Source organism: Myxine glutinosa, chromosome 5 (assembly GCF_964187855.1).
Source record: "Myxine glutinosa chromosome 5, kmMyxGlut1.1, whole genome shotgun sequence".
Lineage (NCBI taxonomy): Eukaryota > Metazoa > Chordata > Myxini > Myxiniformes > Myxinidae > Myxine > Myxine glutinosa.
In genome coordinates, this window is record NC_136265.1 from 89,454,206 (window position 1) to 89,476,727 (window position 22,522).

General features: G+C 46.1%; 2 protein-coding genes across 9 annotated transcripts in view; one reads left to right on the plus strand and one right to left on the minus strand.

The window, feature by feature from the left end:
* Positions 1–3,315, minus strand: part of LOC137427365 (uncharacterized) — a 351,150-nt gene extending 347,835 nt beyond the window's left edge. Inside the window, exons 1-3 of one of the 7 annotated variants that reach the window (XM_078778347.1) lie at positions 3,206–3,304; positions 760–936; positions 186–380 (exon numbers count right to left, since the gene is read on the minus strand). In XM_078778347.1, coding sequence (XP_078634473.1) covers positions 186–369 — 184 coding nt within the window. In that variant the 5' untranslated portion in view covers positions 370–380; positions 760–936; positions 3,206–3,304. Of the gene's footprint in view, positions 1–185; positions 381–759; positions 1,674–3,192 lie in introns of those variants that run through there. The other 6 variants (XM_078778348.1, XM_078778349.1, XM_078778346.1 and 3 more) reach the window with 6 other exon arrangements.
* A 10,027-nt stretch (positions 3,316–13,342) lies between these two features.
* LOC137428085 (uncharacterized) overlaps positions 13,343–22,522 on the plus strand; it is a 37,959-nt gene continuing 28,779 nt past the window's right edge. The window contains exons 1-2 of one of the 2 annotated variants that reach the window (XM_078778356.1): positions 13,343–13,411; positions 21,849–22,049. Coding sequence is in view for 1 of the 2 variants with exons in the window: in XM_078778355.1 (XP_078634481.1) it covers positions 13,384–13,411; positions 21,849–22,049 (229 nt within the window). In the remaining variant the exon portion in view is untranslated. The remainder of the gene's footprint in view (positions 13,412–21,848; positions 22,050–22,522) is intronic. The other variant, XM_078778355.1, reaches the window with a different exon arrangement.

Genomic DNA, 22,522 nt, shown 5'->3' on the forward strand with positions numbered 1-22,522 from the left:
TGTCCATGTCCCCTCCATTTCATCTCACTCTCACTTATACTCTGCTGTTGTTATTGTTTCTTCTTTCCATTTTATTCCCTTCCTTTCTGCTCCAGGTCTTTCAGGAGCCTCGATCAAGTATAAAAAACAAAGCGCACGAAACAAACACAGATCTCATCAGAAATGATGTCAATCACACAACTCACCGTTCGGCTGGTCACTTTGCTCCTCCTCCAGACCAAAGGAATTCACATCCTCGATTTTTATCTGCAGAATCTCGGGAAATCCTTCCGGCTCCTCAACCTTCATTTCACACACGAGCACAGTCTGCTGTTCGGATTCCGGCTGCACATGACAGGAATCCTTCTCACAGCCAACTTGAGCGTACATGGTGGGTGAACCTTCAGAGAGGAGGGAAACATACCACTCTTCCTCATGTTTAGTCCACTCTGAGTCCCTTGATCTGACAAAGTGCCAATATGTGAAGTACCTCCATACTTGAGGCCTTATCTTCTGCTTCAATCAGTTACAGTACTTTAAACTTTCACCACACACCAACGCACAACACCCAGTGACCCCCCAAAAAAACAAAATTGCATGTCCAAAGACAATACTGCAATTGTATTACATGTTGATTTGGCCGCATATAAAACATTCAAAAGTTTAGATATTTATATAAAATCTGGGCGTGTTCTACAATTTTATGATGAAGACATTCAATGGTGAGAAGGCCTCACACACAAGCACAGGGGATGTGTATGAAGGAGTACTTGTGCTCACAGGTAATCCATGCCACAGGTGTGCTGATATGCAGATAGTTTCCCCACAGCAATAACTTTCAGGTAATAAATAAGAAACCACTTTTAATAAAATCGGATGGAACAACAACATTCCTCTGGAACATGTCCGTGGGAATTCAGTTCATGTTCATCACACTGGGAAGTAGGACTGAGTCACCTGTATAAAAGATATAAAGGAAGAGCATTTGTATCATTAGATAGTTTGAACACGAGGAAAGTGAAGTTACTTTGGGAATTAAATGAGAGTATTCACACAGGAAAGAGGAAGAAGAATCGGAAAATCCCAAAATTCAAAATGTGAGGAAGAGGTTGCCAGACGGTACTTTCAGATAGAGAGAAAGATTTGTCAGGATTGAAGGAAATATTTCAAGTGTTTGACCATTTTGTGATTTGTTTGGACCTGGAAAAAACACCACAATAAATCGATCCGAACACGATATGGACCTCAACACCCAACCGCCGATACCATGAGCTTCAATGCTCCTCACGAAGATGTTTAAAACCCCAAATCTCCACAACTCTTCCTCTACTCATGAAGATATTTAAAACCTGAAATCTCCACTACTCTTCCTCCACTAACGAAGATATTGAAAACCCCAAATCTTCCACAACTCTTCGTCTACTCATGAATGTTCAAAACCTGAAATCTCCACAACTCTTCCTCTACTAACGAAGATGTTTAAAACACGAAATCTCCACAACTCTTCCTCTACTCACAAATATGTTTCAAACCAGAAATTTCCACAACTCTTCCTCTACTCACGAAGATATTTAAAACCCCAAATCTTCCACAACTCTTCATCTACTCATGAATGTTTAAAACCTGAAATCTCCACAACTCTTCCTCTACTAACGAAGATGTTTAAAACCCGAAATCTCCACAACTCTTCCTCTACTCACAAATATGTTTCAAACCAGAAATTTCCACAACTCTTCCTCTACTCACGAAGATGTTTAAAACCCCAAATCTTCCACAACTCTTCGTATACTCATGAATGTTTAAAACCTGAAATCTCCACAACTCTTCCTCCACTAACGAAGATGTTTAAAACCCGAAATCTCCACAACTCTTCCTCTACTCACAAATATGTTTCAAACCAGAAATTTCCACAACTCTTCCTCTACTCACGAAGATGTTTAAAACCCCAAATCTTCCACAACTCTTCGTATACTCATGAATGTTTAAAACCTGAAATCTCCACAACTCTTCCTCCACTAACGAAGATATTTAAAACCCCAAATCTTCCACAACTCTTCATCTACTCATGAATGTTTAAAACCTGAAATCTCCACAACTCTTCCTCTACTAACGAAGATGTTTAAAACCCGAAATCTCCACAACTCTTCCTCTACTCACAAATATGTTTCAAACCAGAAATTTCCACAATTCTTCATCTACTCATGAAGATGTTTAAAACCAGAAATCTCCACAACTCTTCATCTACTCATGAAGATGTTTAAAACCAGAAATCTCCACAACTCTTCATCTACTCATGAAGATGTTTAAAACCAGAAATCTCCACAACTCTTCCTCTACACACAAATGTTTAAAACCCGAAATCTCCACAACTCTTCCTCTACTCACAAAGATGTTTAAAACCCGAAATTTCCACAACTCCTTCTCTACTCACGAAGATGTTTAAAACCAGAAATCTTCACAACTCTTCATCTACTCATGAAGATGTTTAAAACCAGAAATCTCCACAACTCTTCATCTACTCATGAAGATGTTTAAAACCAGAAATCTCCACAACTCTTCACCTACTCATGAAGATGTTTAAAATCCGAAATCTCCACAACTCTTCCTCGACACACAAATATGTTTAAAACCCGAAATCTCTACAACTCTTCCTCTACTCATGAAGATGTTTAAAACCCGAAATCTCCACAACTCTTCCTCTACTCACGAAGATGTTTAAAACCCGAAATTTCCACAACTCTTCCTCTACTCACGAAGATGTTTAAAACCAGAAATCTTCACAACTCTTCATATACTCGTGAAGATGTTTAAAACCAGAAATCTCCACAACTCTTCCTCTACTCATGAAGATGTTTAAAACCAGAAATCTCCACAACTCTTCCCCTACTCACAAAGATGTTTAAAACCCGAAATCTCCAAAACTCTTCCTCTACTCACAAAGATGTTTAAAACCCGAAATCTCCAAAACTCTTCCTCAACTCACGAAGATGTTTAAAACCCGAAATCTCCACAACTCTTCCCCTACTCACAAAGATGTTTAAAACCCGAAATCTCCAAAACTCTTCCCCTACTCACAAAGATGTTTAAAACCCGAAATCTCCAAAACTCTTCCTCAACTCACGAAGATGTTTAAAACCCGAAATCTCCACAACTCTTCCTCTACTCACGAAGATGTTTAAAACCCGAAATCTCCACAACTCTTCCTGTACTCACGGTCACGACTCACTTTGTAAAAAAAAGTTTCTGTCGTGAGTGTCGCCGCACATTTCCCGTGAACCAGATCCACGCTTGATTCACGACGTCTTCTTCCTCTCCTTTCCAATCCATGTTACTTCCATCGAATCCCTCTCGATCATTATCTCATCCCATCGTATATTATCCTCGTTATTTCCAGTTTCCAAGTTTTATTCACAAAAATATTAAATCCTGAATAAAAATGAGGAGGAAAAAAGGAGGTCCGACATGCCAAGCTGGACGATACACCTTCCTCGAGGTGTCTTGGAGACTTGGAGAGAAGATTGATTTCGAATCTTGAAATTCGGTTAAACACCAATGGTGATGGAACGTCACTTGAGAGTTGAGAACATTCCGAAGGTTGTTGACATGTGGTGTTGTTGAGTGTTGACTTGTGTTTAGTTGTTGGGTCATCGGTGCAGCCTGTGTCTGCTGGTTTGTGTCATTGCTGAGAATGTGGTTGTGCCGCTGTGTTTGTGCTTCGATCGCAGTAACACACACAATGATGAATCACCCCAAAAGCCGTTCCGGAGGTGGGGGTAGGAGGACATAAATTATTTGCTGTGATATTTTATGCGGACCATGGCAGATAGAGTGGTAGTGAAGCGCGGTGCTACGCGCGTTACTTGTTTAGCAAGGAGGAAGCGGACAACGCGGTAAGTTCAAAGAGTCTTTATTACAAGAGCTCCACTGTAGCACTGGAGGCTGGAGCGCTCCGGGCTGCGCGCCCGGTGTATATCCCGCGGCCACGCCTACCCCGTGAATGATGCCATCACGCCAGTGAGCTTTCGTGTCCGCCACACGCACCCCCCCAGAATTCCCGCGCACCTGGAGGGCCAGTTTGCGGAGCAAACGGATGACCCGGCCGAAGCGCCCTCTGGCGACTGGCAGCGTCCGGGGTGCAGGGATGCCAGCTGGGATGCCTCCGGCTGCACCCGGGATGGGTGCCGGACCGGGGGGCGGCGTGCCGGCGGGGCTGGGCTGTGCCAGGGGTCCGCCCGCAGGGGGGCGGCCTCGACGCGGGGGCCGAGCCACCGGCGGTGGGTGGTCCACGTCGAGGTGGGCCGGCTTGAGGCGATCCACTGAGACGCGGTCGGGAGTACCGCCGATGTCCAAGGTGAAATGTTTCACCCCGGTCTCCAGCACGCGGAAAGGCCCGTCGTACGGGGGCCGCAGTGGTGTCCGGTGGGCGTCGTGCCGGACGAAGACGTACTCCGCGGTGCGAAGCTCCGGGGCGACGTGCATAGGTGGGTGCCCGTGGTGCGCCGTCGGCACCGGGGCGAACCTCCGGGTGGTCTCCTGAAGCACGGAGCGCTCCTGCGAGGGGGCAGAGGTCCCACCAGACCATGGTGCCGTGGGGTCGGGGAGGAAATCGCCCGGCACCCGCAGCGGTTGTCCGAAGACCAACTCCGCCGCGGATGCGTGCAGGTCGTCCTTGGGCGCCGTCCGGAGGCCCAGCAGGACCCAGGGGAGCCTGTCGATCCAGCCGCCGTCGCGGAGGGTGGCCCGAAGCGCGGCCTTCAACGAGCGGTGAAACCGCTTGCACAGGCCGTTGGCCTGGGGCTGGTAGGCCGTGGTTCAGTGCAACTGGACCCCGAGCCCCCGCGCGACCGCCCCCCAGAGCTCCGAGGTGAACTGGGGGCCGCGGTCGGACGAGATGTCCAAGGGGGCGCCGAACCGGGCGACCCAGGTGGCGATGAACGCCTGCGCGACGTCCGCCACCATTGTCGCCGCCAAAGGCACGGCCTCCGGCCACCGGGTGGTGCGGTCCACCATGGTGAGGACATGGGTGAAACCCCGCGAGGGGGGCAGAGGTCCCACCAGGTCCACGTGAACGTGGTCGAACCTACGTTCCGGCACCGTAAACGGGGCCAATGGGGCCTGGGTGTGTCGGTGCACCTTCGCGCGCTGGCACGCGAGGCACGTCCTGGTCCAGCCGCTGACGGCCTTCCGGAGGCCATGCCAGACAAACTTGTCGGCGTCCAACCTCTGGGAGGCCTTCGTGCCCAGGTGGGACAGGCCGTGGATGGCGTCAAAAACCTGGCTAGCCCGTGGGCACGATGGGGCGAGGCCGCCCGAGGGAGACGTCGCACAAGAGGGCCGTGCCAGCGCCGTCGAATGGCACCTCGGTGATGCGGAGGCCCGTGACGGTGGTCCGCAAGGCCTGGATGCCGGGGTCGGCGGCCTGGTCCGCCGCCATCCGGGCATAGTTGATGCCAAGGTGGACTGCGTAGGCGACGGACCAGGAAAGGCAATCCGCCACCGGGTTGTCCTTCCCTGCGACGTGCCGGATGGCCGTCCTATATTCGGACACGGCCGAGAGGTGACGCTGCTGCCGGGCCGACTACGGCTCGGCAACCTTGCCCAATGCGAAGACCAGTGGCTTGTGGTCGACGAAGGCCATGAATGCACGGCCCTCAAGCAGATCGCGGAAGTGCCTGACCGCCAGGTGAAGCCCGAGCAACTCGCGGTCGAAGGTACTATAACGGCATTCGGGCGGGCGAAGCTGCCGGCTGAAGAACGCCAGCGGTTGCCAGGCACCACGCACCCATTGCTCGTGCACCGCGCCCACCGTGTAGTCCGAAGTGTCGGGGGTGAGGGCGATCGGTGCATCGGGCGCCGGGTGCGCGAGCATGGTGGCGTTAGCCAAGGCGAGCTTCGCGCCCGCCGCATCCATCTGCTCGGTCCAGGTAACGTCACCTTTGCCCGGCTTCCCTCGGAGGGCCTCTTGTAAGGGGCGCAGGAGCTGGGCGATGCGGGGCAGGAACCGATGGTAAAAAAATTTACCATGCCCAGGAACTCCTGGAGCCCCTTGATCGTGCGGGGGTGCGGAAACCCCTTCACCGCCTCCACCTTGGCCGGTAGGGGGACGGCCCCGTGCCTGGTGACGCGGTGCCCCAAAAAGTCGATGTCGGCGACGCCGAACCGGCACTTGGCGTGGTTCACGATGAGGCCATGCTGGCCCAGGCGTTCGAAAAGCGTGCGGAGATGGTGAAGGTGCTCTTCGCGGGACGCGCTGGCGACGAGAATGTCGTCCAGGTAGACGTACAGAAAATCCAAGTCGCGCAAGACGCTGTACATTAGTCACTGGAATGCCTGAGCCGCATTCTTCAAACCGAAGGGCATCCGAAGAAATTCGAAAAGTCCGAATGGCGTGATGACCGCCGTCTTTGGGATGTCCTCCGGCCTGACGGGGACCTGATGGTAGCCGCGTATGAGGTCCACCTTTGAAAAGAAGGACATGCCCGCCAACTGGGCGGAGAAGTCCTGGATGTGGGGGACGGGGTAGCGGTCGGGGGTGGTGGCGTCGTTGAGGTGCCGGTAGTCCCCGCACGGTCGCCATCCCCCGCTGGGCTTTGGCACGATGTGGAGCGGTGACGCCCAAGCACTCTCCGAGCGCCGCACGATGCCGAGCCGCTCCAGCGTAGCGAACTCCGCTTTAGCTACCGCGAGCTTCGTCGGCTCGAGGTGGTGTGCCCGGGCGTAGACCGGTGGCCCGGCGGTGGGGATGTGGTGTTCCACCCCGTGCTTTACGGCCCCCACCGAGAAGGTGGGCCGCGTAAGGGCCGGGAAGCTGGCGAGGAGGCGGGTAAATTCGTCCGCTGCCGGAAGCATACAAACTAACCTCACCGGGACCGAACCGCTCAGCAAGCCACTTGGCGAGCCGCTCAGTGAGCCGCTCAACGAGCTGCTCAGCGCGCAAGCAAGCGAGCTGAACGTTTCAGCCTGGACAAGGCGTCTGTTCTTCACATCTACCATCAACCTGTTTGCACAGAGGAAATCCGCACCGAGCAGTGCCATGTGGACACTAGCGGTTACGAACGTCCACGTGAAGCGTTGCCTTCCAAACCGCAGGGAGAGGCAGCGCTTCCTGAATGTGCGTATGGGTGTTCCGTTCGCGGCAAGCAATGCGGGGCCCCGGCCCGCGGTTCGCTTGTCGGACGTAGAGGCAGGGATAACGCTCACCTGTGCACCCATGTCGCATAGGAAACGGCGCCCGGACAACGTGTCCATTATAAAAAGAAGGCTGCCGGAATGGCCGACACTCAGGGCCGCTACCGAGCACCGGCTTTGTAGTTTCCCGACTTGCCGAAGGAGCACGGCGGGCAACAATTCCTCGCCTTGTGGCCAAACCTGGCGTGGAAATGGCACCAGGTTTGCGGCGAAGGTGGAGGCCGCGGTTTTCGCGGTGGTGGTGGGCGTGGCGTGGCGGCGGCCACGCGGTGTGCATCAGCCTCGAGATCCACGAGGTGTGGTGCATCAGCATCAGGGTCAGCCTCGGGATGCGCAACGGCCGCGCCAAAACTCGCCTGCGTGTCCAAAGCCGCGAATAACTTGTCGGCCTCGGCAGCGAGAGCTCGGGGTTCCGTCGTCGCAGAACCGGCCAACGCGAGGCGTACTCGTGCCGGCAGCTGGCGTCGAAATAACGCCCGGAATAGAGCGTTCGGGGTTTCGTCGCCCATCAGCGACAGCATATGGTCCAGGCGGACCGACGGTCGCGTGTCACCGAGCTCGGGGAGGTCCAGGAGGCGGTCGGCCCGTGCGTCCACCGTGAGGCCGAACGTGGTGAGGAGGAGGCGCTTGATCGCCTCGTACCTGCCGTCGGCCGGTGGGTTCCTTAGGACCGACACGACGCGGGCGGCCGTGCCGGGCCTGAGGGAGGCGACCACGTGGCAGTACATGGTCTCGTCCACCGTGATGCCTCGAAGTCGGAACTGGGCTTCTGCCTGCAGGAACCAAACTTCAGTTTGAGCCTCCCAGAACTCGGGGAGTTTGATTGTGACCGCGTTGGTTGCCATTGCTGTGGCGGGTTCGGGTGGTCAGCGACGGCTGACCAGAACGTCGGAGGGTCACCAATGAAGTGCGGTGCTACGTGCGCTACTTGTTTAGCAAGGAGGAAGCGGACAACGCGGTAAGTTCAAAGAGTCTTTATTACAAGAGCTCCACTGTAGCACTGGAGCACTCCGGGCTGCGCGCCCGGTGTATATCCCACGGCCACGCCTACCCCTCGGGCGTGGCCGCCGCCCACTTGGTGCGCGGAATGATGCCATCACGCCAGTGAGCTTTCGTGTCCGCCACAGTAGTACCATTCATCTTTCTCTTCAGGTGTGAATACAAATTATGTGTTTTTTAACCAACTATCGGCTTAACATTTTTAAACCAACTATCTATTGTGCTTACATATTATAATTATTGTGATTACATTTTAAACTATTGTGCTTACTTATTACAACTAATTAACTGAATTGATAAATGAGGGAAAATTACACGTCCAGACCAGGATTCGAACCCAGGCACTCTGTAAAACAGTACCAATGTTCTGCCATCTGAGATATCTGGGTGACCCTGACTGAGCCTGCCTGCTACTTTTTTTTTTGTATACAGGATCGAGGCTCATGAAAATCAAACAGACACACAAAACATGTAATAAGGGTGGCAGTAGACTAGATGGGGAGAGAAGGGGAAGCACAAACACAACATTTGAGAGCAGCGACAGCACAACAGTTATGAAATGTAAGCACAATAGTTAGCTATACTGTGTAAGCACAACAGTTGGTTAGTTATAAAATGTATGCACAATAGTTAGCCATAAAATGTAAGCACAATGGCTCATTATAAAATGTAAGTACAATAGTTAGTTATAGGATGCAAGCACAACAGTTATAAACAAAAGCACAATTGTTATAAGATTTAAGCACAAGAGTTAGTTATAAAATGTAAGCACATTGGCTAGTTATAATATGTAAGCACAATAGTTAGCTATAATATGTAAGCATAACAGATAGTTAAAATATGTAAGCACAAAAGCTAGTTATAAAATGTAAGCATCATAGTTAGTTATAAACGTAAGTACAATTGTTATAACATGTAAGCACAATAGTTAGCTATAAATTGTCAGCACAATAGTAGGTTATAAAATGCAAGCATAATAGTTGTTATAAAATGTAAGCACAATGGTTAGTTGTAATATGTAAGCACAATAGGTAGTTACAAAATGTAAGCACAATAGTTAGTTATAAACGTAAGCACAATTGGTATAACGTGTAAGCACAATAGTTAGTGATACATTGTAAGCACAATAGTTAGATATAAAATGTAAGCACAATAGTTAGTTACAAGCGTAAGCACAATAGTTGGTTATAAAATGTAAGCACAATAATTCGTTATAAAATGTAAGTACAACGGTTTGTTAGAAAATGTAAGCACAATAGTCAGTTATAATACACAAGCACAATAGTTAGTTATAAACATGAGCACAATTGTTATAAAATGTCAGCACAATATTTTTATACTATGAAAGCACAACAGTTAGTCATAACATGCAAGCACAATAGTTAATTAGTTATAAAATGTAATCACAATAGTTCAGTTAGTTATAACATGTAATCACAATCGATCATTATTTATATAATGTAAGCACAATAGCTCGTTATAAAATGTAAGCACAAAGTTTGTTAGAAAATGTAAACACAATAGTCAGTTATAAACGTAAGCACAATTGTTATAACATGTAAGCACAATAGTTAGTTTAAATATGCAAGCACAATAGTTAGTTATAAACATAAGCATATTTTTATAACATGTAAGCACAATAGTTAGTTATATGTAAGCACAATAGTTATTCATATTATGTAAGCACAATAGTTAGTTATAAAGTGTAAGCACAATAGTTAGTTATAAACATAAGCACAATTGTTATAAAATGTCAGCACAATAGTGTTATAATATGAAAGCACAACAGTTAGTTATAACATGTAAGCACAATAGTTCATTAGTTATACAATGTAATCACAATAGTTTGGTTAGGTATAAAATGTAATCACAATAGTTCAGCTTGTTATTGTTACAGATGCGGTTTTAGATGTTAGTTTACCGAGCGGTTTGGTATTACCGCGTCCGCACAGTTACTCCCCGATTAGAACCCTATCCCCCCCGATTCCACTCGAACGTTGGCCGAATCGCGCTACGCTAAATCAATGATGGAAAGGACACAACGGCTGGGATAAATGCAACGACACAAGGGGTACAGTTCTCAAGACCTCCGGAGGAGGATATAATTGGTGATGCAGAAACGGGTAGATTACACGGTAAGAGGTAAAGCACAGAAAAGATGGGCACTTAGACACAGTCTTATCTATCCCCGACAGACCACAGACAAACGGGACAAGACTGACTTACACGGGGATTGATGGCAGGGAAGGACAGGCAGTCGATAGCACAAGGTGCACCTTGGCTCAGGGGCAGAATCAACACGGTCCGGTCCAGAGATGCGGGGAGGTATTGTAGCACTCGGAGGTGGCGTCTTCTCTCTCCAAGCTGAGGGCGCATCTGACGTCACCTCCCTCTTTCTGCGCATGCTCAGCGGGGAGTGACACGCCCTCGGCTCGTTAGCTCCGCCCCAGATGGAATCGGTCCGCCGCTTCTATTGGGTGCGGGGGGTTACCGGGCTCCGCCCTTGACGAGGAGCTGACAGCGAGCCCCTGCGTGGTAACCCCGTCGGAGCACATGTTCAATGGCGGCTAACCAAGCCGGAGTGAGGACGCACACTCCCCGCGCCGCCGCCGCTGTTGTTGTTGTTGTTGTTGTTGTACCATGAGGAAGAGCTGCGGGGAGGTATTGGGAGGTCCTAAACTTTCTAACGGTGCCATACAATCACATTCTGGTGCAACGAAGAGTCAGAATTAATGGAAACGAGTCCTTAACTGACATAGACTAAGAATAACTAGCAAGATGTCCTATAGTTGTCTACGTGAGATGCGGTGGACCTGGATGCGACATTTAATGGGGGAAAAAGGGGGAGGTCGGGTCTACAGAGTGTTGTTTACAGAAAATGGGACTAGGGAATGGGGGATTGGGGATAGTTGGGAAGTATTGGGGAAATAGGGGAATATTTACAAGCGGATATGGATGGAGGCCAATCTCATATCCGCAACATTATAAAATGTAATCACAATAGTTCGGTTAGTCATAAAATTTAATCACAACAGTTTGGTTAGTTATAAAATGTAAGCACAATATTTCGTTAGTCATAAAATGTACTCACAATAGTTCGGTTCGTTATAAAATGTAAGCACAATAGTTCGTTAGTTATCAAATGTTATGCACACACATAATCCCTTAACATGTCTGAACCTTGACTGTCTCCCTTGACATATCACGTGCCTTCCATATTCTCTGGCACCCCGCTCTGCTCACCAAACTCTCCTCCTATGGTATCCATGGAAATGTCCACTCATGGCTTGCGGACTTCCTCTCTGGTCATAGTCAACGTGTGGCCCTGAATGGATTTCTCTCATCTCCCCTTCCTGTTCAGGCTGGAGATCCCTAAGGCAGTGTTCCGGGCCCTGTGCTTTTTCTGGTCTTCATCAATGATCTCTCCGAATCTCTGGAAAATCCTCTCTATCTCTTTGCTGACGACCCCTCTCTTTGCTGCTCCATACCTCATCCCTCAGATTGGCAGTCTGCAGCCTCCTCACTCTGCAGACTTGGACAAAATCACAGACTGGGCAAACAAGTGGAACATGTCTTTCAATCCTGACAAATATAACACTCTTACTATGTCTCTCCGAAAAGACCGTCTGGACAACCCTCCCATCTACTTTCTCAACAATCCTCTCCAAGAAGTTCTGTCACTCAAGATCTTTGGGCTCACAATCTGCCATGATCTTTCTTGGGAAAACCACATTTCCAACCTGGCCTCCAATGCCAGTCGCCGACTGGGCATCCTCCGTCGTGTGAAGTCCTTCCTCGGCACAACTGAGTTCCTCACCACAGACAAGGCTTTCATCCGCAGCTCAATGGAATACTGTTCTCCCCTCTGGGCCGGTGCTCCTGCCTCACACCTAGCTCGTCTTCACGCTGTTGAAACCAAAGCTTTCAGAATCATTGGAATCTCCCGCGATGAAGCTAACTCCGAGGGCCTTTCACTGACTCACCGCAGGCAGGTTGGTGGTCTTTCTGTTTTCTACCGACTCCTCTCCAGCCTTGCACCCCCCCCCCCCCCCCCCCCAGCTCTATCTGTGTTCTGTCCCCCAAATATTCCTTCAGGTCACACAAGATCTGCCAGCAACCCTCTTGTGGTGAAACTGCCAAAAGCTAGGCTCTCTGCTCACCTTCACTCTTTCATTCCTCTTTTCTCCCGCCTCTGGAACAAACTCCCCCACTCTCTTCAATCCCACTCATCCCTCCAGGTCTTCAAAACAGCTGTTCACCACCATCTCTTATCTTCCCCCATCCAGCACCTTGATCTTTTCTACCCCCGTTAATTCACCCCAGATCCACTTCCACCACCAGATCCACCCCAGATCCAGTCGGTATCCACTGAAATACCGACTTCTTTCCTGGAAGTCCTCGCTGTGTCCAAGTGGTTTTCACCTCTCCCACCCCCCCCCCCCCCTTCCCACGCCTCCTCCTCCAAACCCTCCCAACCTCCCTCCCAAAGATCTCCCGATGTCCCTGCTCTCAAATATTGAACTTGTGTGCTTCCCCCTCTCTCCCCATCTTGTCTCCCACTCTCTTTATTTTGTCTTATGTGTCCGTTTGTTTTTTTGTCATTAATGTTAGCTCTCACATGGGACTCGATCTTGGATACAAAAAATAAATAAATATATATATTGATTCACCCTTGGAGAGAACGTTGAATGGTGCCACCTGTCTGTATCTGCCACTGGTCTGCAAACAATATCACAACAAATAATTTATCATCGAAAACGGGAACTGGGTGGGCACATACACAGCAGAACAGCGACATTCTAATGATACAAACCAGCAGTCACAGGCTGCACCGATAACCGAACAACTAAACACAAGACAACACTCAACAACAACCGAATGTCCAAAACCTTCGGTGGTTCTCAACCCTCAAGTGACGTTCCATCACCATTGGTGTTTAACCGAATTTCAAGCTTCGAAATCAATCTTCTCTTCAAGTCTTCAAGACACCTTGAGGAAGGTGCATCGTCCAGCTTGGCATGTCGGACCTCCTTTTTTTCCTCCTCGTTTTTATTCAGGATTTAATATTTTTGTGAATAAAACTTTGAAACTGGAAGTAACGAGGATAATACGCGATGGGGTGAGATAATGATCGAGAGGATTCGATAGAAGTTACGTGGGCGAGAAAAGAGAAGAAGACGTTCGGCGCGAATCAAGCGTGGATCTGGTTTACGGGAAATGCGCGGCGACAGAAACTTTTTACAAAGTGAGTCGTGACCGTGAGTACAGGAAGAGTTGTGGAGATTTCGAGTTTTAAAATCATCATGAGTAGAGGAAGAGTTGTGGAGATTTCTTGTTTTAAAATCATCATGAGTAGAGGAAGAGTTGTGGATATTTCGGGTTTTAAACATCTTCGTGAGGAGAGGAAGAGTTGTGGAGATTTCGGGTTTTAAACATCTTCATGAGTGGAGGAAGAGTTGTGGATATTTGGGGTTTTAAAGATCTTCGTGAGTAGAAGAAGAGTTGTGGATATTTCGAGTTTTAAACATCTTCGTGAGTAGAGGAAGAGTTGTGGAGATTTCGGGTTTTAAACAACTTCGTGCGTAGAAGAAGAGTTGTGGATATTTCGAGTTTTAAACATCTTCGTGAGTAGAGGAAGAGTTGTGGATATTTCGAGTTTTAAAATCATCATGAGTAGAGGAAGAGTTGTGGAGATTTCGGGTTTTAAACAGCTTCGTGAGTAGAGGAAGAGTTGTGGATATTTCGAGTTTTAAAATCATCATGAGTAGAGGAAGAGTTGTGGAGATTTCGGGTTTTAAACAGCTTCGTGAGTAGAGGAAGAGTTGTGGATATTTCGAGTTTTAAAATCATCATGAGTAGAGGAAGAGTTGTGGAGATTTCGGGTTTTAAACATCTTCGTCAGTAGAGGAAGAGTTGTGGGGATTTCGGGTTTTAAACATCTTCGTGAGAGGAGGAAGAGTTGTGGAAATTTCGGGTTTTAAACATCTTCGTGCGTAGAAGAAGAGTTGTGGATATTTCGAGTTTTAAACATCTTCGTGAGTAGAGGAAGAGTTGTGGATATTTCGAGTTTTAAAATCATCATGAGTAGAGGAAGAGTTGTGGAGATTTCGGGTTTTAAACAGCTTCGTGAGTAGAGGAAGAGTTGTGGATATTTCGAGTTTTAAAATCATCATGAGTAGAGGAAGAGTTGTGGAGATTTCGGGTTTTAAACATCTTCGTCAGTAGAGGAAGAGTTGTGGGGATTTCGGGTTTTAAACATCTTCGTGAGAGGAGGAAGAGTTGTGGAAATTTCGGGTTTTAAACATCTTCGTGAGTAGAGGAAGAGTTGTGGAGATTTGGGGTTTTTAACATCTTTGTGTGTAGAGGAAGAGTTGTGGAGATTTGGGGTTTTAAACATCTTCGTGAGTGGAGGAAGAGTTGTGGAAATTTGGGGTTTTAAACATCTTCGTGAGTAGAGGAAGAGTTGTGGAGATTTGGGGTTTTAAACATCTTTGTGAGTAGAGGAAGAGTTGTGGAGATTTGGGGTTTTAAACATCTTTGTGAGTAGAGGAAGAGTTGTGGAGATTTCGGGTTTTAAACATCTTTGTGATGAGAGGAAGACTTGTGCATATTTCGTGTTTTAAACATCTTTGTGAGTAGAGGAAGAGTTGTGGAGATTTGGGGTTTCAAACATCTTTGTGAGGAGAGGAAGAGTTGTGGATATTTCGGGTTTTAAACATCTTCGTGAGTAGAGGAAGAGTTGTGGAGATTTCGAGTTTTACACATCTTCGTGAGTAGAGGAAGAGTTGTGGAGATTTGGGGGTTTTAAACATCTTCGTGAGTACGGGAAGGGTTGTGGAGATTTGGGGTTTTAAACATCTTTGTGAGTGGAGGGAGAGTTGTGGAGATTTGGGGTTTTAAACATCTTCGTGAGTAGAGGAAGAGGTGTGGAGATTTGGGGTTTTAAACATCTTTGTGAGTGGAGGAAGAGTTGTGGAGATTTGGGGTTTTAAACATCTTTGTGAGTGGAGGAAGAGTTGTGTAGATTTGCGGTTTTAAACATCTTTGTGAGTGGAGGAAGAGTTGTGTAGATTTGGGGTTTTAAACATCTTTGTGAGTGGAGGAAGAGTTGTGGAGATTTGGGGTTTTAAACATCTTTGTGAGTAGAGGAAGAGTTGTGGAGATTTGGGGTTTTAAACATCTTTGTGAGTGGAGGAAGAGTTGTGGAGATTTGGGGTTTTAAACATCTTTGTGAGTGGAGGAAGAGTTGTGGAGATTTGGGGTTTTAAACATCCACGTGAGAAGAGGAAGAGTTGTGGAGATTTGGGGTTTTAAACATCTTTGTGAGTAGAGGAAGAGTTGTGGAGATTTGGGGTTTTAAACGTCTTCGTGAGTGGAGGAAGAGTTGTGGAGATTTCAGGTTTTAAACATCTTCGTGAGTCGAGGAAGAGTTGTGGAGATTTGGGGTTTTAAACATCTTTGTGTGTCGAGGAAGAGTTGTGGAGATTTGGGGTTTTAAACATCTTCGTGAGTGGAGGAAGAGTTGTGGAGATTTCAGGTTTTAAACATCTTCGTCAGTAGAGGAAGAGTTGTGGGGATTTCGGGTTTTAAACATCTTCGTGAGAGGAGGAAGAGTTGTGGAAATTTCGGGTTTTAAACATCTTCGTGAGTAGAGGAAGAGTTGTGGAGATTTGGGGTTTTTAACATCTTTGTGTGTAGAGGAAGAGTTGTGGAGATTTGGGGTTTTAAACATCTTCGTGAGTAGAGGAAGAGTTGTGGAAATTTGGGGTTTTAAACATCTTCGTGAGTAGAGGAAGAGTTGTGGAGATTTGGGGTTTTAAACATATTTGTGAGTAGAGGAAGAGTTGTGGAGATTTGGGGTTTGAAACATCTTTGTGATGAGAGGAAGAGTTGTGGATATTTCGGGTTTTAAACATCTTCGTGAGTAGAGGAAGAGTTGTGGAGATTTCGAGTTTTACACATCTTCGTGAGTAGAGGAAGAGTTGTGGAGATTTCGGGTTTTAAACATCTTCGTGAGTAGAGGAAGAGTTGTGGAGATTTCGAGTTTTACACATCTTCCTGAGTAGAGGAAGAGTTGTGGAGATTTGGGGTTTTAAACATCTTTGTGAGTAGGGGAAGGGTTGTGGAGATTTGGGGTTTTAAACATCTTTGTGAGTGGAGGAAGAGTTGTGGAGATTTGGGGTTTTAAACATCTTTGTGAGTAGAGGAAGAGTTGTGTAGATTTGGGGTTTTAAACATCTTTGTGAGTGGAGGAAGAGTTGTGGAGATTTGGGGTATTAAACATCTTTGTGAGTGGAGGAAGAGTTGTGGAGATTTGGGGTTTTAAACATCTTCATGAGTAGAGGAAGAGTTGTGGAGATTTGGGGTTTTAAACATCCACCTGAGAAGAGGAAGAGTTGTGGAGCTTTGGGGTTTTAAACATCTTCGTGAGTAGAGGAAGAGTTGTGGAGATTTGGGGTTTTAAACATCTTCATGAGTAGGGGAAGAGTTGTTGAGATTTGGGGTTTTAAACATCTTCGTGAGTAGAGGAAGAGTTGTGGAGATTTGGGGTTTTAAACATCTTTGTGTGTCGAGGAAGAGTTGTGGAGATTTGGGGTTTTAAACGTCTTCGTGAGTGGAGGAAGAGTTGTGGAGATTTCAGGTTTTAAACATCTTCGTGAGTAGAGGAAGAGTTGTGGAGATTTGGGGTTTTAAACATCTTCGTGAGTAGAGGAAGAGTTGTGGAGATTTGGGGTTTTAAACATCTTTGTGTGTCGAGGAAGAGTTGTGGAGATTTGGGGTTTTAAACGTCTTCGTGAGTGGAGGAAGAGTTGTGGAGATTTCAGGTTTTAAACATCTTCGTGAGTAGAGGAAGAGTTGTGGAGATTTGGTGTTTTAAACATCTTTGTGTGTCGAGGAAGAGTTGCGGAGATTTGGGGTTTTAAACGTCTTTGTGAGTGGAGGAAGAGTTGTGGAGATTTCAGGTTTTAAACATCTTCGTGAGTAGAGGAAGAGTTGTGGAGATTTCAGGTTTTAAACATCTTCGTGAGTAGAGGAAGAGTTGTGGAGATTTGGGGTTTTAAACGTCTTCGTGAGTGGAGGAAGAGTTGTGGAGATTTCAGGTTTTAAACATCTTCGTGAGTAGAGGAAGAGTTGTGGAGATTTCGGGTTTTAAACAGCTTCGTGAGTAGAGGAAGAGTTGTGGATATTTCGAGTTTTAAAATCATCATGAGTAGAGGAAGAGTTGTGGAGATTTCGGGTTTTAAACATCTTCGTCAGTAGAGGAAGAGTTGTGGGGATTTCGGGTTTTAAACATCTTCGTGAGAGGAGGAAGAGTTGTGGAAATTTCGGGTTTTAAACATCTTCGTGAGTAGAGGAAGAGTTGTGGAGATTTGGGGTTTTTAACATCTTTGTGTGTAGAGGAAGAGTTGTGGAGATTTGGGGTTTTAAACATCTTCGTGAGTGGAGGAAGAGTTGTGGAAATTTGGGGTTTTAAACATCTTCGTGAGTAGAGGAAGAGTTGTGGAGATTTGGGGTTTTAAACATCTTTGTGAGTAGAGGAAGAGTTGTGGAGATTTGGGGTTTTAAACATCTTTGTGAGTAGAGGAAGAGTTGTGGAGATTTCGGGTTTTAAACATCTTTGTGATGAGAGGAAGACTTGTGCATATTTCGTGTTTTAAACATCTTTGTGAGTAGAGGAAGAGTTGTGGAGATTTGGGGTTTCAAACATCTTTGTGAGGAGAGGAAGAGTTGTGGATATTTCGGGTTTTAAACATCTTCGTGAGTAGAGGAAGAGTTGTGGAGATTTCGAGTTTTACACATCTTCGTGAGTAGAGGAAGAGTTGTGGAGATTTGGGGGTTTTAAACATCTTCGTGAGTACGGGAAGGGTTGTGGAGATTTGGGGTTTTAAACATCTTTGTGAGTGGAGGGAGAGTTGTGGAGATTTGGGGTTTTAAACATCTTCGTGAGTAGAGGAAGAGGTGTGGAGATTTGGGGTTTTAAACATCTTTGTGAGTGGAGGAAGAGTTGTGGAGATTTGGGGTTTTAAACATCTTTGTGAGTGGAGGAAGAGTTGTGTAGATTTGCGGTTTTAAACATCTTTGTGAGTGGAGGAAGAGTTGTGTAGATTTGGGGTTTTAAACATCTTTGTGAGTGGAGGAAGAGTTGTGGAGATTTGGGGTTTTAAACATCTTTGTGAGTAGAGGAAGAGTTGTGGAGATTTGGGGTTTTAAACATCTTTGTGAGTGGAGGAAGAGTTGTGGAGATTTGGGGTTTTAAACATCTTTGTGAGTGGAGGAAGAGTTGTGGAGATTTGGGGTTTTAAACATCCACGTGAGAAGAGGAAGAGTTGTGGAGATTTGGGGTTTTAAACATCTTTGTGAGTAGAGGAAGAGTTGTGGAGATTTGGGGTTTTAAACGTCTTCGTGAGTGGAGGAAGAGTTGTGGAGATTTCAGGTTTTAAACATCTTCGTGAGTCGAGGAAGAGTTGTGGAGATTTGGGGTTTTAAACATCTTTGTGTGTCGAGGAAGAGTTGTGGAGATTTGGGGTTTTAAACATCTTCGTGAGTGGAGGAAGAGTTGTGGAGATTTCAGGTTTTAAACATCTTCGTCAGTAGAGGAAGAGTTGTGGGGATTTCGGGTTTTAAACATCTTCGTGAGAGGAGGAAGAGTTGTGGAAATTTCGGGTTTTAAACATCTTCGTGAGTAGAGGAAGAGTTGTGGAGATTTGGGGTTTTTAACATCTTTGTGTGTAGAGGAAGAGTTGTGGAGATTTGGGGTTTTAAACATCTTCGTGAGTAGAGGAAGAGTTGTGGAAATTTGGGGTTTTAAACATCTTCGTGAGTAGAGGAAGAGTTGTGGAGATTTGGGGTTTTAAACATATTTGTGAGTAGAGGAAGAGTTGTGGAGATTTGGGGTTTGAAACATCTTTGTGATGAGAGGAAGAGTTGTGGATATTTCGGGTTTTAAACATCTTCGTGAGTAGAGGAAGAGTTGTGGAGATTTCGAGTTTTACACATCTTCGTGAGTAGAGGAAGAGTTGTGGAGATTTCGGGTTTTAAACATCTTCGTGAGTAGAGGAAGAGTTGTGGAGATTTCGAGTTTTACACATCTTCCTGAGTAGAGGAAGAGTTGTGGAGATTTGGGGTTTTAAACATCTTTGTGAGTAGGGGAAGGGTTGTGGAGATTTGGGGTTTTAAACATCTTTGTGAGTGGAGGAAGAGTTGTGGAGATTTGGGGTTTTAAACATCTTTGTGAGTAGAGGAAGAGTTGTGTAGATTTGGGGTTTTAAACATCTTTGTGAGTGGAGGAAGAGTTGTGGAGATTTGGGGTATTAAACATCTTTGTGAGTGGAGGAAGAGTTGTGGAGATTTGGGGTTTTAAACATCTTCATGAGTAGAGGAAGAGTTGTGGAGATTTGGGGTTTTAAACATCCACCTGAGAAGAGGAAGAGTTGTGGAGCTTTGGGGTTTTAAACATCTTCGTGAGTAGAGGAAGAGTTGTGGAGATTTGGGGTTTTAAACATCTTCATGAGTAGGGGAAGAGTTGTTGAGATTTGGGGTTTTAAACATCTTCGTGAGTAGAGGAAGAGTTGTGGAGATTTGGGGTTTTAAACATCTTTGTGTGTCGAGGAAGAGTTGTGGAGATTTGGGGTTTTAAACGTCTTCGTGAGTGGAGGAAGAGTTGTGGAGATTTCAGGTTTTAAACATCTTCGTGAGTAGAGGAAGAGTTGTGGAGATTTGGGGTTTTAAACATCTTCGTGAGTAGAGGAAGAGTTGTGGAGATTTGGGGTTTTAAACATCTTTGTGTGTCGAGGAAGAGTTGTGGAGATTTGGGGTTTTAAACGTCTTCGTGAGTGGAGGAAGAGTTGTGGAGATTTCAGGTTTTAAACATCTTCGTGAGTAGAGGAAGAGTTGTGGAGATTTGGTGTTTTAAACATCTTTGTGTGTCGAGGAAGAGTTGCGGAGATTTGGGGTTTTAAACGTCTTTGTGAGTGGAGGAAGAGTTGTGGAGATTTCAGGTTTTAAACATCTTCGTGAGTAGAGGAAGAGTTGTGGAGATTTCAGGTTTTAAACATCTTCGTGAGTAGAGGAAGAGTTGTGGAGATTTGGGGTTTTAAACATCTTTGTGTGTCGAGGAAGAGTTGTGGAGATTTGGGGTTTTAAACGTCTTCGTGAGTGGAAGAAGAGTTGTGGAGATTTGGGGTTTTAAACGTCTTCGTGAGTGGAGGAAGAGTTGTGGAGATTTCAGGTTTTAAACATCTTCGTGAGTAGAGGAAGAGTTGTGGAGATTTCAGGTTTTAAACATCTTCGTGAGTGGAGGAAGAGTTGTGGAGATTTCAGGTTTTAAACATCTTCGTGAGTAGAGGAAGAGTTGTGGAGATTTGGGGTTTTAAACATCTTCGTGAGTAGAGGAAGAGTTGTGGAGATTTGGGGTTTTAAACATCTTTGTGTGTCGAGGAAGAGTTGTGGAGATTTCAGGTTTTTTAACATCTTCGTGAGTAGCGGAAGAGTTGTGGAGATTTGGGGTTTTAAACATCTTTGTGTGTCGAGGAAGAGTTGTGGAGATTTCAGGTTTTAAACATCTTCGTGAGTAGAGGAAGAGTTGTGGAAATTTCAGGTTTTAAACATCTTCGTGAGTAGAGGAAGAGTTGTGGAGATTTGGGGTTTTAAACGTCTTCGTGAGTGGAGGAAGAGTTGTGGAGATTTGGGGTTTTAAACGTCTTCATGAGTAGAGGAAGAGTTGTGGAGATTTGGGGTTTTAAACATCTTCGTGAGGAGCATTGAAGCTCATGGTATAGGCGGTTGGGTGTTGAGGTCCATATCGTGTTCGGATCGATTTATTGTGGTGTTTTTTCCAGGTCCAAACAAATCACAGAATGGTCAAACACTTGAAATATTTCCTTCAATCCTGACAAATCTTTCTCTCTCTCTATCTGAAAGTACCGTCTGGCAACCTCTTCCTCACATTTTGAATTTTGGGATTTGGCGATTCTTCTTGCCCTTTCCTGTGTGAATACGCTCATTTAATTCCCAAAGTAACTTCACTTTCCTCGTGTTCAAACTATCTAATGATACAAATGCTCTTCCTTTAAACCTTTCATACAGGTGAGTCAGTCCTACTTCCCAGTGTGATGAACATGAACTGAATTCCCACGGACATGTTCCAGAGGAATATTGTTGTTCCATCCGATTTTCTTTAAAGTGGTTTCTTATTTATTACCTGAAAGTTAATGATGTACGGAAACTGTCCGCATATCAGCACACCTGTGGCATGGATTACATCTGAGCCCAAATACTCCTCCATACACATCCCCTGTGCTTGTGTTTGAGGCCTTCTCACCATTGAATGTCTTCATCCGAAAATTGCTGAACAGGCCCAGATTTTACATAAATATCTGAACTTTTGAATGTTTTATATGTGGCTAAATCAACATTCACATCAACATGTAATACAATTGCAGTATTGACTTAAGACATGCACTTTTTTCTGGGGGGTGGGGACGGGAGGGGGGGGGGGGTGGGAATTCCAGGGTGTGCGTTCGTGTGTGGTGAAAGTGAAAGTTTAAAGTGCTGTAACTGATTGAAGCAGAAGATAAGGCCTCAAATATGGAGGTTCTTCACATATTGGCACTTTGTCAGATCAAGGTACTCAGAGTGCACTAAACATCAGGAAGAGTGGTATGTTTCCCTCCTCTCTGAAGGTTCACCCACCATGAACGCTCAAGTTGGCTGTGAGAAGGATTCCTGTCATGTGCAGCCGGAATCCGAACAGCAGACTGTGCTCGTGTGTGGAATGAAGGTTGAGGAGCTGGAAGGATTTCCCGAGATTCTGCAGATAAAAATCGAGGATGTGAATTCCTTTGGTCTGGAGGAGGAGGAGGAGCAAAGCGACCAGCCGAATGGTGAGTCGTGTGATTGACATCACTTCTGATAAGATCTGTGTTTGTTTAGTGTGCTTTTTTTTTTGTATACTTGATGGAGGCTCCTGAAAGACCTGGAGCAGAAGGGAAGGGGATAAAATGGAAAGAGGAAACAACAGCAGAGTATAAGTGAGAGTGAGATGAGGGGGAAGGGACATGGACACATGGGGGTGACAACCTCCACAGATGTTGAAGGAAACACAGGAAGAAGAGGAACGGGAAAGCGTGGACGATGAAACCAATCGCGAACAAACGAAAAGAGGTGAGGTGAGATAAAGAGTGAGGTGAAAAGAGGTGATTTGCGAATAGCGGGGCATTGTTTCATGATTACATTTTACAAGTTTAAAATGTTTTCAACGGCAAATACACATGATTACAGTTTCACAAAAAATGCTTCCAAAAAAAAAAATAACCACAACAGGAGATACCTTTCCAATTTGTTGAAGGAATGCGCT